The sequence below is a fragment of the Eumetopias jubatus genome, unplaced genomic scaffold (genome assembly GCF_037043125.1).
Source record: "Eumetopias jubatus isolate StellerSeaLion01/CBP00866 unplaced genomic scaffold, mEumJub1_p1.0 scaffold_14, whole genome shotgun sequence".
NCBI lineage: Eukaryota > Metazoa > Chordata > Mammalia > Carnivora > Otariidae > Eumetopias > Eumetopias jubatus.
This window is the reverse complement of record NW_028274820.1, coordinates 96,212,479-96,225,641: the sequence shown is the minus strand read 5'-3', so window position 1 is coordinate 96,225,641 and position 13,163 is coordinate 96,212,479. Positions and strand designations below refer to the sequence as shown.

The 13,163-nt window shown below is 41.6% G+C and overlaps 1 protein-coding gene across 1 annotated transcript; it reads left to right on the top strand.

Moving 5' to 3' along the window:
* Window positions 1-7,502: 7,502 nt before the first annotated feature.
* On the top strand, window positions 7,503-12,698 carry LOC114203922 (serine protease 1-like). The gene is given in 5 exon segments (XM_088018493.1): window positions 7,503-7,731; window positions 9,889-10,048; window positions 10,833-11,086; window positions 11,813-11,949; window positions 12,483-12,698. Coding segments are annotated over 5 exon segments (741 nt in total). The 5' UTR covers window positions 7,503-7,691; the 3' UTR covers window positions 12,633-12,698.
* Window positions 12,699-13,163: the final 465 nt, after the last annotated feature.

The following is a 13,163-nucleotide window of genomic DNA, read 5'->3' as shown; positions in this document are numbered from 1 at the left end:
AAAGGGTTTTGAGCAGGAAAACGACAGGGTCCATTTACATTTTAGCAAGATCACTCTGGTAAGCGGTATGGAGGATAGGTTGAAGGAGAGTAAATCTAAAAACAAGAAAGTACATATAGTGCTATTTCAGTAGACTGTGGTCCCGATGAAGGCACAAGTGATTCACTTGAAAGATAAGTCAAGGATCTTTCAGATGGGTACAAATTTTAAGACTGGATATTTGAATATAGGTGGTGAGTAAGATGGATGGAGAAGTTAAGGGTGACTTCCATATCTCAAGTTTGATTAACCATGTAGATGAAGTTCCATTGCACTGATTTGGGAAAAATAGGAAGAAGAAGCTATGATGTGCCTGTCCACAATAGCCAAACTATGGAAAGAGCCCAGATGTCAATCAACAGATGAATGCATAAAGAAGATGTGGTAAACACACACACACACACACACACACACACACACACACACACACACAATGGAATATTACTGCCATCAAAAAGAATGAAATCTTACCATTTGCAATGACGTGGATGGAACTAGAGGGTATTATGCTAAGTGAAATAAGTCAGTCAGACAAAGACAAATACCATATGATTTCACACATATGTGGAATTTAAGAAACAGAACAGATGAACATAGGGGAAGGGAAGGAAAAATAAAATAAGACAAAATCAGAGAGGGAGACAAACCGTAACAGACTCTTAACTCTAGAAACAAACTGAGGGTTGCTGGAGGGGACATGGGTGGGGGATGGGGTAACTGGGTGATGGGCATTAAGGAGGGTACTTGATGTAATGAGCACTGGGTGTTATACGCAACTGATGAATCACTAAACTCTCCCTCTGAAACCAATAATACACTATATGTTAATTAATTGATTTTAAATAAAATAAAGCAGCTGATAGTATAATTCTCATTTAAACATATTCTATCTCTCACAGCACTTAGTACCTAACTTTTAATGTGTAAGAGATTACAGTACATATCAACTAACTAAATAAATTGAATAGATGAAACCAAAAAAATAAAATAAAATAAAGCAATGATTTCCAAGAAAAAAAATAAAAATGAAGTAACTATGATGGACTCATCTCTAGAAAAGCTGGCCTGAGCTGCAGCAGGACACTTGAACAGATAGGTTCAGGTAGCGGTTGGAACTCACAGACACTCAGGAGGGAAGTTGGTATTAGAAAGATAGATTGTGAATCATAAGAAATTAGTTTATAAAATATCAAAGAGGTGGAATGTATACAGAGAGAAGAAACCATATAAATCGCTTGGGTTAGATGTATTTTATTCTTCAACTGGTGCAGAGTTCCACTGTACAGTGCTCTTTGTGTCTTTATTGGGGTAAAACCTTTTTAAATCAAGAAGACCATGAGTGGTTCTTAGCCATATGGAATCTACTTCTGGAAATCCCATACTCCCCTTGGTACTCAGGAACACTATTTGCTATGCTTGAGAAATGGAGGCCCTTCAAATAAGTATCTGTGTGTCTCCTATCACACTCCACCCATTGCCCAGAGACCTTGGACTAGAAATAAGATTGGTTGGTTAGGGGGTATAGACGCGATGATCCCCTCATTCTTCCCATCACAACAAGTGCATCTGGAGAAACACCATGAAAACCATCATCTTTTCCATGTTCCTAGAGGTGGCTGGTAAGTTGTGTTTTTTTTTTTTTCCTCTCTTCAATATTGAAGCAAGTCGGTGCTAGAGGCTAAATTTCCAGGCTCTGTGTCTCCTGTGTAGGTCAGAAACCCTGCAGCAAGTATGTGGGTCTCTCTACCTCACCTGGAACAACGTGGGGAATGGAAAAGAATGGCTGAGAGCAGTGGAAGGGACACGCGCAGTCAAGCGCAGACTCAAATCCTCGTTCTGGTGATCACGTGAGACCCTGCTATGTAAACCAGGGTAACTAATTTATTGACCAAATTGGGACTTTTTTTTTAATTGGGACATTAAGAATGAAAAGTGGCAGTTAGTAACTATATCAGGGCAGTGTACATAAACCAGAACCATCCCTAGCGAATCGAGATCTGAGGGCAGCCAGTGTTTAACAGAAATGCTCTGGTTATTGTTGCTGGCCCTGCCCCACTCAGCCTCCTCTCCTCTGGACTCTTGACTTCAGACCTGGATAGGAGCCCCAAGACATGTCAGCTTTGAACTCTCTTGTTGTAGTAGGAAAGTTAGCATTGAAGAGACCACATGCATTTGAGGCCTTCCTGGGGCTTAGAAAGGTTTGTCCATGGGCTGGAAATAGGCAGACTCCAATGAGGGCTAGCCAAGTATTCTACCCAAGTCACACCGTTCCCTGTGCTGTTAGCTTCTTGAGGGAACCAAAGTGCTCCTCCCTGTTCACCTAGCACAAATCACCTAGGAATATTTGCTTTATATCAAAAAATCTTATTTTTATAAGACCACTCCCAGACCTCAGATCTAGAAACTTCCCTCCCTCCCTTCCCTCTTTCATGCAAACAGTTCTTAAAATTATTCCACTCCACGAATCCTTCTTGATATAATAGGAATATTTGGGAGTTAAGAGAAAATTTTCTTGGTCTATCTCTTGTCCAATGACAGTTTTGTGATCCTTTTGTGTGTGTGTGTGTTTTCTTTATTCCAGTAACAATGGAAAATGAAAAGAGTAAATAATGTGAAATAGATTGAAATAGATTGAGAAGACAGCAGAGCTGCTGCAAGCCCAGACCAGCCTAGCACAAAGTCAGGGAAGTGGGGGCACCAGTGGGGGAAGGAGGATGGAGGCAAACTACGCCACACAGTGATGGGGTGATGGCTCAGAATGCGGTGGGTGTTAGTAAGGGCTGGACTGACACTTTGGCATGGACAGTGTACTAACAAAAGAGAAAGACAGTCCCAAATCATTGTAAACCAACTGGTGGGGGGACGATATTAGGACACAAATGGGGATGTGAGCCTTCTGAAGGGCTTGGGGCAGGAATGTACTGCGTGGTTGGCGAGTAGGTGGGAATGAACGGGAAGGGCCACAGGGGACCATACCACGCAACAGAGGGACTGAAGGAAGACCCATAACTTGGCCGGTATACACACCTGTATGCTTCTGTGGTACAACTTAATTTTTCTTTTATAAGGTTTGCTTCTCCACCTACTCTGGTGGGATAGAAATAGGATCTGGCTGCAAAGGGGAAGATGGAGCATCGTGAAGCAAATTCTGACAGCGACATAACTTAGTTGTGTTAACACTTTAACAAAACTCTTCTATGTGAATTAAAGATCGTATTAACTTCTCCTATTTCCCCATGGTTTTCTGTGGGTGTTCATTTCATACATAAGGATATTAATGTGCAAAGACCCCCAAAATAGAAGCTAGCGACAGAATGAAAGCCAGAACTCTGGTTGCCAGATCGAAACATTCTTTCCCAGAATTTTATTGTGTCTTATACTTTGGTACAAGTTTCTGTCTCTGTGATTCTCTTCTTTGTTCTGCCTTGTTCTCTGTCGCTCTGATATCCCAGCCCTAAATCCCCAATCTCCCACTTCTTACTTTCTCCCTAAAGCTTTACTTGAAGGAAAGGCCACAGTGAGCTAGTTCTCTTAAGATTACTAGTTTTATTTCAAGCCCCACCTGATCATTGAAACTTAACCACCAATCAATTTTAAGTCTTGATATACGGCATTTAAATGTTTCCTTCCTTATGTTCTAGAGCAGGGTCAACAAACTGCGACCGGGGACAAATCGGACCTGCAGCTTGTTTTAGCAAATGAAGGTTTCCTGGAACTTAGCTGCCCCCACCTATGCATGCCCTGTTTTCATGCTGCAAAAGCAGGGCAGTTGTGACATAGACTGCATTGCCTGCAGAGCCTAAAACATTTACTCTTGGGCTCTTTACAGAAAAAACTTGCTGAGCCCTGCATACAATTTTCTGGAGAGAATTTCAGGGAGCTAGAATAGAAATGTCCTCAAGCCAATGCCATCCTTGAGCAGTGTTCTCAAGGAAACCTGTCTGGTTCCAGGGTTCACGTTACCAAGAAATCGCATTCTATTTGCCAACACTGATTTTCTGCCTAATGGCAATGATTAGAAATTCAGCTTAGTATAGACTGCCAGGTTAGCATCAAGGTTATCACACAAGCACATGCTTTGTAACTTGTTCCTTTTTATAGTCTTGCTGCCCCGATTGCTTATTTCAGTTTTTTAGTAATTTAGTATATCTCTTTCTAGGGAGAGGAATTCCTCTTTAAAAATTCCCCTTCCTGTTGGAGTGGTAAAGAGCCAGTAAGGGCCCCAGCCATTCATGTTGTATTAGCCAGGAAAGGGTCTGAAGGAGCTAAGGAAAAGGAAACACAGACTCCATTAAAGAAAAGATCATAAAATTGCCTTCAGAGGCCAGTGACTCTTGCTTCTGCCAATATAAATGTCAACATATTTGCTGGACCCCAGCCAGCCCCCAGTTCAGGCACAAGTTTAAATAGTCCACCAAGGCCACTAAGCCATGTGCATGGGAAAAAGAGGTGACAAATACAGATTCATTAAATACAGACACATGCCTCTGGGCCACCACGTGTTTGAAGTTAGGAAAAGAAGTATAGGCAGCAACCCACTCTGCTGAGCAAAAGGAATGTGGTCATTCCCACACATAGCATATGGATGTGACTGAGGAAGGAGACACCACCCCCCCACACACACACACTGTGGCATGTCCAGTGTTGACTGTGAATAAGAATTCCTCGATGTTATTGAGGATAGAAGTTTTGCACGCATAAAGTGTGTCTCTTGAATCTGGGAAATTTCAACCCAATTCTCCAGGGCCCAACTTCACAGAATGATTCACGGTATCTCAGAAGCAAAAGGTATCTTGTAGGTCTGAGCTCACACACAATGGTGCAAGGGTTATCTTCCTCAGGTTTGTTCACCCACGTAAATGATGGACATGATGCTTATGTACAGGGGCACATCACGCTGGTCCGTATTCTCCTGGCCTTCAGCATGGGGCATTCTCCTAGTCTTTTCCACTTGCTGTACTTTTCTTTTTCCCTTAGTCTCCAGTTCTACCCAGCTCCATATCACTTCCACAGCCAGCAGCCAGCACAATCACCGCCATCAGCGACCCTTGGGGTTTCCCACTCTCATTTTGTCCAGCCCTCTTCCTAATACTAGGCAATGTGCATCTCTAGCTGTCTTCATCATGTGCTTGCTTTGGCAGCACATATACTAAAACGACCAGTCTTCAACCTCATTTCAGGTATACCCAAACGGCCATTGTTATTTAAAGAGCTATATTATTAAATAGCATAGGTTCATTTTAATGTACATTAGATAAAAATTCCCCAACCCATGGAATATCAATATCTTTGCTTGAGAAAAGGCTCAGGAAAAAAGTTTATTTAAAAATCAAAATGTCAGTTACATTACAGGCATTGTTTTCAGTGGTTTCCATGCAACATGTAGGAGAGTTATTTGGGAATAACTGAAGTCCAGAAACTATCACATGGTGTTTTCCCCACATCCTTGCTACTGCTTTAGATGACTGAAAATCATCACACTGCTCCCAGAGGGGTACACATTCCTTTGTGTCAAGTGTTTATTTGGGAATTTGTAGTTGATCCTAGATAATTCCCCTTATTTAGCGAGCCTCACACTTCCCCTTCCAGGAAGAAGGGGTCCAAGTGATAAAGCCCAGAATGCACCAGAGAGAATTCCCTGAAATATAGCAGCACACGAGTCAATTATTGTGGAAACTCTGCTCTAAAATGTTGTGTTTTTCATATGGACGAAGATCTCTGATGAGGTTCAGAGGATGTTCTAGGGTTGATACAGAATTATACATCTTCTAACACCTCAACATGAGGTGTCAGAATGGAAGATAATTGGGCAGGATGAGAAGGCTCTCCCTTCTTCATTCTGGGCCTGGCCCTTTCCATAGTTTCCTGATTTTTAGGGATCAGTGAAGGGCAACTCCCCTGCCTTACGTGCCATTCACTTAGTAGTTAATGAGTGCCTACATTGTCCTAACGTTCAAGGCACTTTCCCATGGCTATGGCCTTAGAAGCTACTTTGCCCATCTTTTTTCCTTAGATCAGTTGTTCCCAACTGGGAATGATTTTGACCCCAAGGGAACATTTAGCAATGTCTGGAGATATTTTGGTTATCACAACTGTGAGGAGGGGCTAGTGGTACTTGTAACTAAGACCAGGGACACTGATAAATACACCTCAGAGTGCAGGGCAGTCCCCACAACACAGAATTACCTGGCCCCAAATATCAATTCTGCCTTCTAGTTAATCATCTTTTTATCAGAAAAATTTCAAATGTAAAAGAAACAAACTACTTCAGGAAGGATGATTTGCTAAAGCAGAAGAAACATCCTGGTAGGCCATTCAGATGTGTGGGAGTAGAATCTGGTTATATGTAGTTAGACGTTAGTTCTTCCTGAGATTCACTTATTCTGGATACTTCTGCCATACCTCATTAATTATGACAACTGCTCCAGTAACACATTTCTTAGATTTTTCTAAGAATTCTATCTGCTCCCTAGAGTCATCCCTTAATTTGGTAGAGTTCAGATTGTTCTCCTTAATTATGTTTATGGTATCACAGTGGAGGACACGACCCCTGAAATGAGGCTGCTTGAGTTTGAACCCTGTGTTGAGCACTGAAGAGTATAAAACTTTGAGCAAAACATGTAATTTCTCTAAGCTTCACCCTCCCTATCTGTAAGATGGTAAAAATTAGAACAGCACTTATGAAGCAGTTGTAAGGATTGAATGAATTGATGTATATAAATCCCATCCACAGTGCCTGAGACATAGGAAGCACTCCATAAACTTCAATTCTATTATCATTGGCCAAGATTTCTGCATTATCATTGTGTCCAGAATGTGGTGAACTTATGGGGGAAGTGTTGTACAACAGTTAAGCACACAAACTCTGAAGCCAGATTTCCTGGGTTGGAAGCCTTACCCCACCATGTACTTGCTATGTGATTTTGGTCAAGTCTCCTGCAATTTTGTGTGCCTCGGTTTTCCTATATATAAAGTAGGGAGGGTAATAGGAACTTCTAGTGTTGTAATGAGAATTACTAAATTAATATATGCAAAGTTTTTGTATATGTAAAGTATATAGTAAGTTCTAGTAAATGTAAGTGATTTTTTCACTCTTCTGTCTAGATCAATCATAGCTTCAATTCAGAACAGTTTTTCTTTTCTCAAGGAAACAAGTTGTCCCTGTTAATAATGGAAAGTTAACCTGGATATCCAAGGCCAGAGATACCACAAAAAATTATATAATAGTGAAAGAGTCAATGTTAATTAAACATCAAGGGGGTAGTGTCCAAGATGGTCCTCAAGATAAAAGTTCACAGTGAGACAACCAAGTGCCTAAGACTTTTGTCAGGAAACAGGACACCCATAGCCCCCGTCCATGACCTTACTCCAGCTTACTTTTCTCTTATGGGGAACACATCGCACCAGGTGGGATTATTACTTCAATTCCCATAAACTTCTGGAAAAGTAGACAAAAGCTGATGTTTAAATCTGATGCTGAATTATCTTCAATTTGGCACAGAATTGAATTCTAAATTTGGACTCGTGAGTTTCCAGTAAAATCACTTTTCTGGCACCCATGGCCATGGGTGTCGATGTCAAACCTGGAGGTATAAAGAGCTGTGGATGAGAAATGTTCATCACTCTCCCCAGTCCAGATCCAGAGAGCAATCATGAAGACCATCATCTTCCTTGCCCTGCTGGGAGCAACTGGTGAGTCTGTAATATTAAACGAATCAGTGGGTGTCCATGATGTATTTGTTTGCACTTTGTACTCTGAAAGACAACAATGAATGTTGAATAGAATCTCTGTATTCAAGAAGCTTAAAATATTGAAACAACAGCATATATAGTAGTCCCCTCTTTTCTGCAGCAGCTACATCCACCCCCGGTAGATGTCTGAAGCCACAGATAGTACTGAACCCTATATATACTATGTTTTCCCCCAGCATATACTTACGCATGATAAAGTTTAATTTACAAATTAGGCACAGTAAGGGATTAACAACAAATGTAGTAATAGCATAGAACATTTATTTTTTTTAAAGATTTTATTTATTTATTTGAGAGAAAGAATGAGATAGAGAGCACGAGAGGGAAGAGGGTCAGAGGGAGAAGCAGACTCCCTGCCGAGCAGGGAGCCCGATGCGGGACTCGATCCCGGGACTCCAGGATCATGACCTGAGCCGAAGGCAGTCGCCCAACCAACTGAGCCACCCAGGCGCCCTAGCATAGAACATTTATAACAATGTACTGTAATAAAAGTTATGTGACTGTGCTCTTCTGCCTCTCTCTCTCAAAATATCTTATTGTACTGTACTCACCTTTCTTGTCATGATGTGAGATGATAAAATGCCTACGTGATGAGAAGTGGAGTGAATGACATAGGCATTGTGACATAGTGTGAGGCTATAATGACCTTTGGGGGACACATCAGAAAATGGATCTTCTGCTTCCTGACTCTTGTTAATCAAGGGTAACCAAAACCATGATAAGGGGGGACTAGAGTCCTACAAATGTCTATACATAATTAAATCTCCCTTGTGGGGGAAAGATGATAGTGAGCAAAAGTAATTAGCACAGAAAGTATAAAGAGACAGAAAGTGCCCTAAACTTCAAGGTAAAATCTGTGGAAAAAGAGAGAAAAGGAAAGGATAGTTAACATTAAGGAAATACTGTTTTGACCTTTCTAAGCACTTGAAATTAATAATTGAGAGTTAAAATTGGGACTAGTGAGTAGTCTGGGCTCATTGAAGAGGCTATGAGGGTCAGAGCCCACGTCTCCTCTGCACTGACAGGCATCTTCACAGGATCTTAACAGGTGAAGGTACTTCATTTCTCATGAATAAAAACTATGGGCTGGGTTTTACAACTTCTTTGCTAATGAAATCTCTCTGGTGTAAAATAATGTATCATTTAATCATCAAAGGAAAGAAAAATGTCTATTTCTGTCTTTTATACTACCAAATTTTATACGAATCTTATGATGAAAATTTCCCCAATTAGACGGGTATAAATTCAATAACTTAGTCTATACATCTGGAAATGTCTTTCCCAAAATTACTTTAAAATATTTGAACAATAGGGTACATATAAACAATCATTGACTTTGAGAGCCATAGAAATCTTAATAAATCAGTGGGCAAACTTCAGAATGCTGAATAAATTTTAAAATGTTGGAAAGATATCTGAGATAAGGGGTAACATTGGAAAGGAAACCACATACTATTCTATTAAATTATGTCATGAAAATTTTAGGCAGGAACTAAAAGAGAAATTGGGGGAACAAGAATAGAACACTCCCAATTCTTTCCAGGCTGGACCATTCTTAAGTGACTAGTAAAAGCTTCCTTTCTGTTACTTCATTGGGGTATCTAACCTATACCAACTACCAGAAATTAACATAAGCATGGTTACCGCAGAGCTTTACTGAACACCTATTCGCATGTCTGCTGAGCAAAGTTTTGCACAAAAGATTCTTTATACCCTTAGAGAGTAATGTTCACGGCATTTATTACATAAAGAGTCTCTGACTGAGGTGTGTGTGTTGCGTATGTTAAAAACGGTATATTTATCAAATTTAAAGCATAAATTAAAAAATTAGATACTTATAATAGTATAAGTAGAGTATGTGTTAAATTTAAAGCATAAATTAAAAAATTAGATACTTATAATAGTATAAGTAGAGTATGTGAATAATAAGATTTTGGAAAAAATCATGTAAAAATTATGTTATCACCATATTTCCTCATTATGTGTAAGAGGAAAACATTATCTACTTTCTTCTGGTTAATCCAGAAAAGCCTTGTGGTAAGTAGAAATTCCAAGATGGATCTGTTTAACTGATTGTTTCCAACTTTTCCTTGTCAGTTGCTTTTCCCATTGATGATGATGACAAGATCGTTGGGGGCTACACCTGTCAGAAGAATTCCGTGCCCTACCAGGTGTCCCTGAACTCAGGCTACCATTTTTGTGGTGGCTCCCTCATCAATTCCCAGTGGGTGGTGTCCGCAGCTCACTGCTACAAGTCGTAAGTAAACAATCCTCACATCCCTGTTCTCTCAGATCAACTCATGCCCCAACTCTGCCAAAGCACAATCAGGGTAAACTGCACAGTTACACTTGATGGGTGAGCATTCAGGTTCTAGGAGCCTCATCATTCCTCCCAGGGACTGAATGATGCATTGAGGGAAGTTTACATGGAAAGGTAAACTTAGAGTTCCTTGATGTCTTTCCAAATGATGGTACCAAAGACATGGGAGGGGAGCTAGTGAGTGATGAAATATACTTAGAACTGGCTTAAGAGCATTATCAATAAATAGTCCTAATCATGATAGCTCAATCAGGAAAAAAATGGCATATGGAGGTAATAACCCACATGAAGATTCCAGCAAACACTAAAAATAAGCACAATTCATTCTGCCCCCTTAAAATTGTCATGTCTCTGATTCCTGCCACATCTCCCTACAGTAATCGGTAATCTCAACCAGAGGAGGAGTAACAGGTGCTGAATAGTCACCACCAATTCCTGTTTCACCTCCCATCTTTTTATTGGCATCACTTAGTCATGGGAACTAAACATATCTAACTTTCTAACAAGATTGTGGGCTGTGAGTCTACACCGGTAGGGACACCCACCTAAGAGTTACTCTCACCTGCACCATGTCTGGTTGGGCTCCCTTTAGTGCACAATTACCTATGTGTGGAAATGCTTGCCGGGGATGGTGTTCGTGCTGACGCTCATGAATGGGGTGAACAGGGAAAGGGGAAACGCTCAAGTTGGCCCTCAAGGAGCTTTGCATCCTTTAATCTAGCCGAATCCGGGTGCATCTGGGAGAACACAACATCGCAGTCTCTGAGGGTGGTGAGCAATTCATCAATTCAGCCAAGGTCATCCGCCACCCCAAATACAACGAAAAAACTTTTGATAATGACATCATGCTGATTAAACTGAGTTCACCTGCCACCCTCAACTCTCAAGTGTCTGCTGTCTCTCTGCCAAAATCCTGTGCGGCTGCTGGTACCAAGTGCCTCATCTCTGGCTGAGGGAATATCCAGAGTACTGGGGGTAAGTGTCACCTGGAACAAAAGCACCAACTCTGGAAATCCTAGAAGGGAAAGACATGTTGAGGGTCAGTTAGTCCAAATTGTCCCTCAAGGCAAGATTCCTAGAGGAGAGTTTGTAGATATATGGAGTCTTAGGAAGATTCCTTTGCTGGAAAACACAACAAAAATGAGCTATGATAAAGATGGCAGATATTCAATTGAAGTGTGATTAGTGATTTGCAAAGAAGTAGAAACTGAGGAGGTAAACAGAACAGACAGTTTGGGTACTGCCTGAAGTAGAGACCTGCTTGAGAAATAGTCTAGATTTTTTTTTAAAGATTTTCTTTATTTATCTGAGAGACAGAGAGTGAGAGACAGAGAGCACGAGAGGGAAGAGGGTCAGAGGGAGAAGCGGACTCCCCACTGAGCAGGGAGCCCGATGCGGGACTCGATCCCAGGACTCCAGGATCATGACCTGAGCTGAAGGCAGTCACTCAACCAACTGAGCCACCCAGGCGCCCAAGAAATAGTCTAGATTTGAGATCTGTAGTCAGTGATGCTAATGTCAGAGAGAACAACTCGTTGATTAAAACTGTTGGAAAGACTTTCCAGATAAAAGTTGTTCTTCCAAAATAGAAGTTACTGGCCATCTGAGAGAGCAGGAAAGGTGGGGTTGGGGGAAGATTGGGAAAATTTTCTAGGAATCCTGTGGAAAATATTCTTCCATTTTTACTGTTCCACCCATCAGAAAAGTTTCCTGCTGCCCTGCAGTGTCTTCAAGCGCCCATCCTCTCTGACAGCACTTGCCGCAATGCCTACCCTGGCAGGATCAGCAGCAACATGATCTGTCTGGGCTACCGGCGGGGTAAAAAGGATGCTTGCCAGGTCAGTTTCTTTGTACTCGTTCCAGCGGAGCTTCTAGCCCTTCCACATAGTTCCCTTTCCCAAAACACAGATTGAAAAGCTGTCTCTGGGATGGATTATAAGGGACCATGTATAGATTTGGGATCAGTGATAATTTTCTTTTTGAGACATTAATATCTAAGGCCAAGAATAAAAAGATACACAGAAGATGATGTACAAACAGGACATCCAGGTGCCATGCTGAGGAAGTATGTTGTAGAAGGAAGAGTTCTGATAAAAGCAGGGCTAGCTGGGCAGCACTGCACTCACCAACCTCACCTCTTCTCGGCCCTGCATGCCTGCAACTAAGAAAAGAGCAGGAGCCAGAAGGAGGGAGGAGAAAGGAGAGGCATGCTGTCAGAGATTGAGAATTGGATTTCCAGGGGAAGGGAAGGTGCTTCCTAGAGAATCAGCTACCTGGGAAAACGGACCCAGAGTAATGGAGAAACAGCATTTTGCCTTTCTTCCATCTTGGCATAGTTGCGAGTTCTTACTGTCTCTTCCCTCTTGTGCAGGGTGACTCTGGTGGCCCTGTGGTCTGCAACAGAGAGCTCCAGGGCATTGTCTCCTGGGGTATCGGCTGTGCTCAAAAGGGCAAACCTGGTGTCTACACCAAGGTCTGCAAATATGTGAGCTGGATTCGGCAGACCATTGCTGACAACTAAGCATGTAAGCATTTGTACCGATCTAAGCACCAATCTGTTGGTCAACTTCACCTTCCAACCATACCTAAAAACAGTAACTAAAATAAAAACATCTTGTTTCACATCGCATGTGTCCAAGAACTGTCCTTACTTAGTATTATGAATTTTCTCTTCAACCCGGCTCCTGAGTAAGAGGGTGTACATAGAATTGAACAATTACACAAAGATAGAAATGGAGAGGTTATGTCATGATTCATTCAGCCTGCTCAAAATGAATTTACTGATCAACTACTATCTGCTAGGCTCTGTGTGGTCCACTGATGATATAAGCATGGATAAGCTTAGAGGTCACTGGTACCATCACATTTTTGAACAGATGACGGCACCAAGGTGCAGAATGTGAAAATCAACTGCCCAAAGTCTTTCAGCAAGCTCATAGTCAGGTGGAGACCAAGCTCCAACTGTCCTGATTCCCGATGCATTGCCACAGCTGGGACACCATGGGCTCCTTCTGTGCTCTAATCTCTCTGAAACTCTGTGAGGCTAGATGAG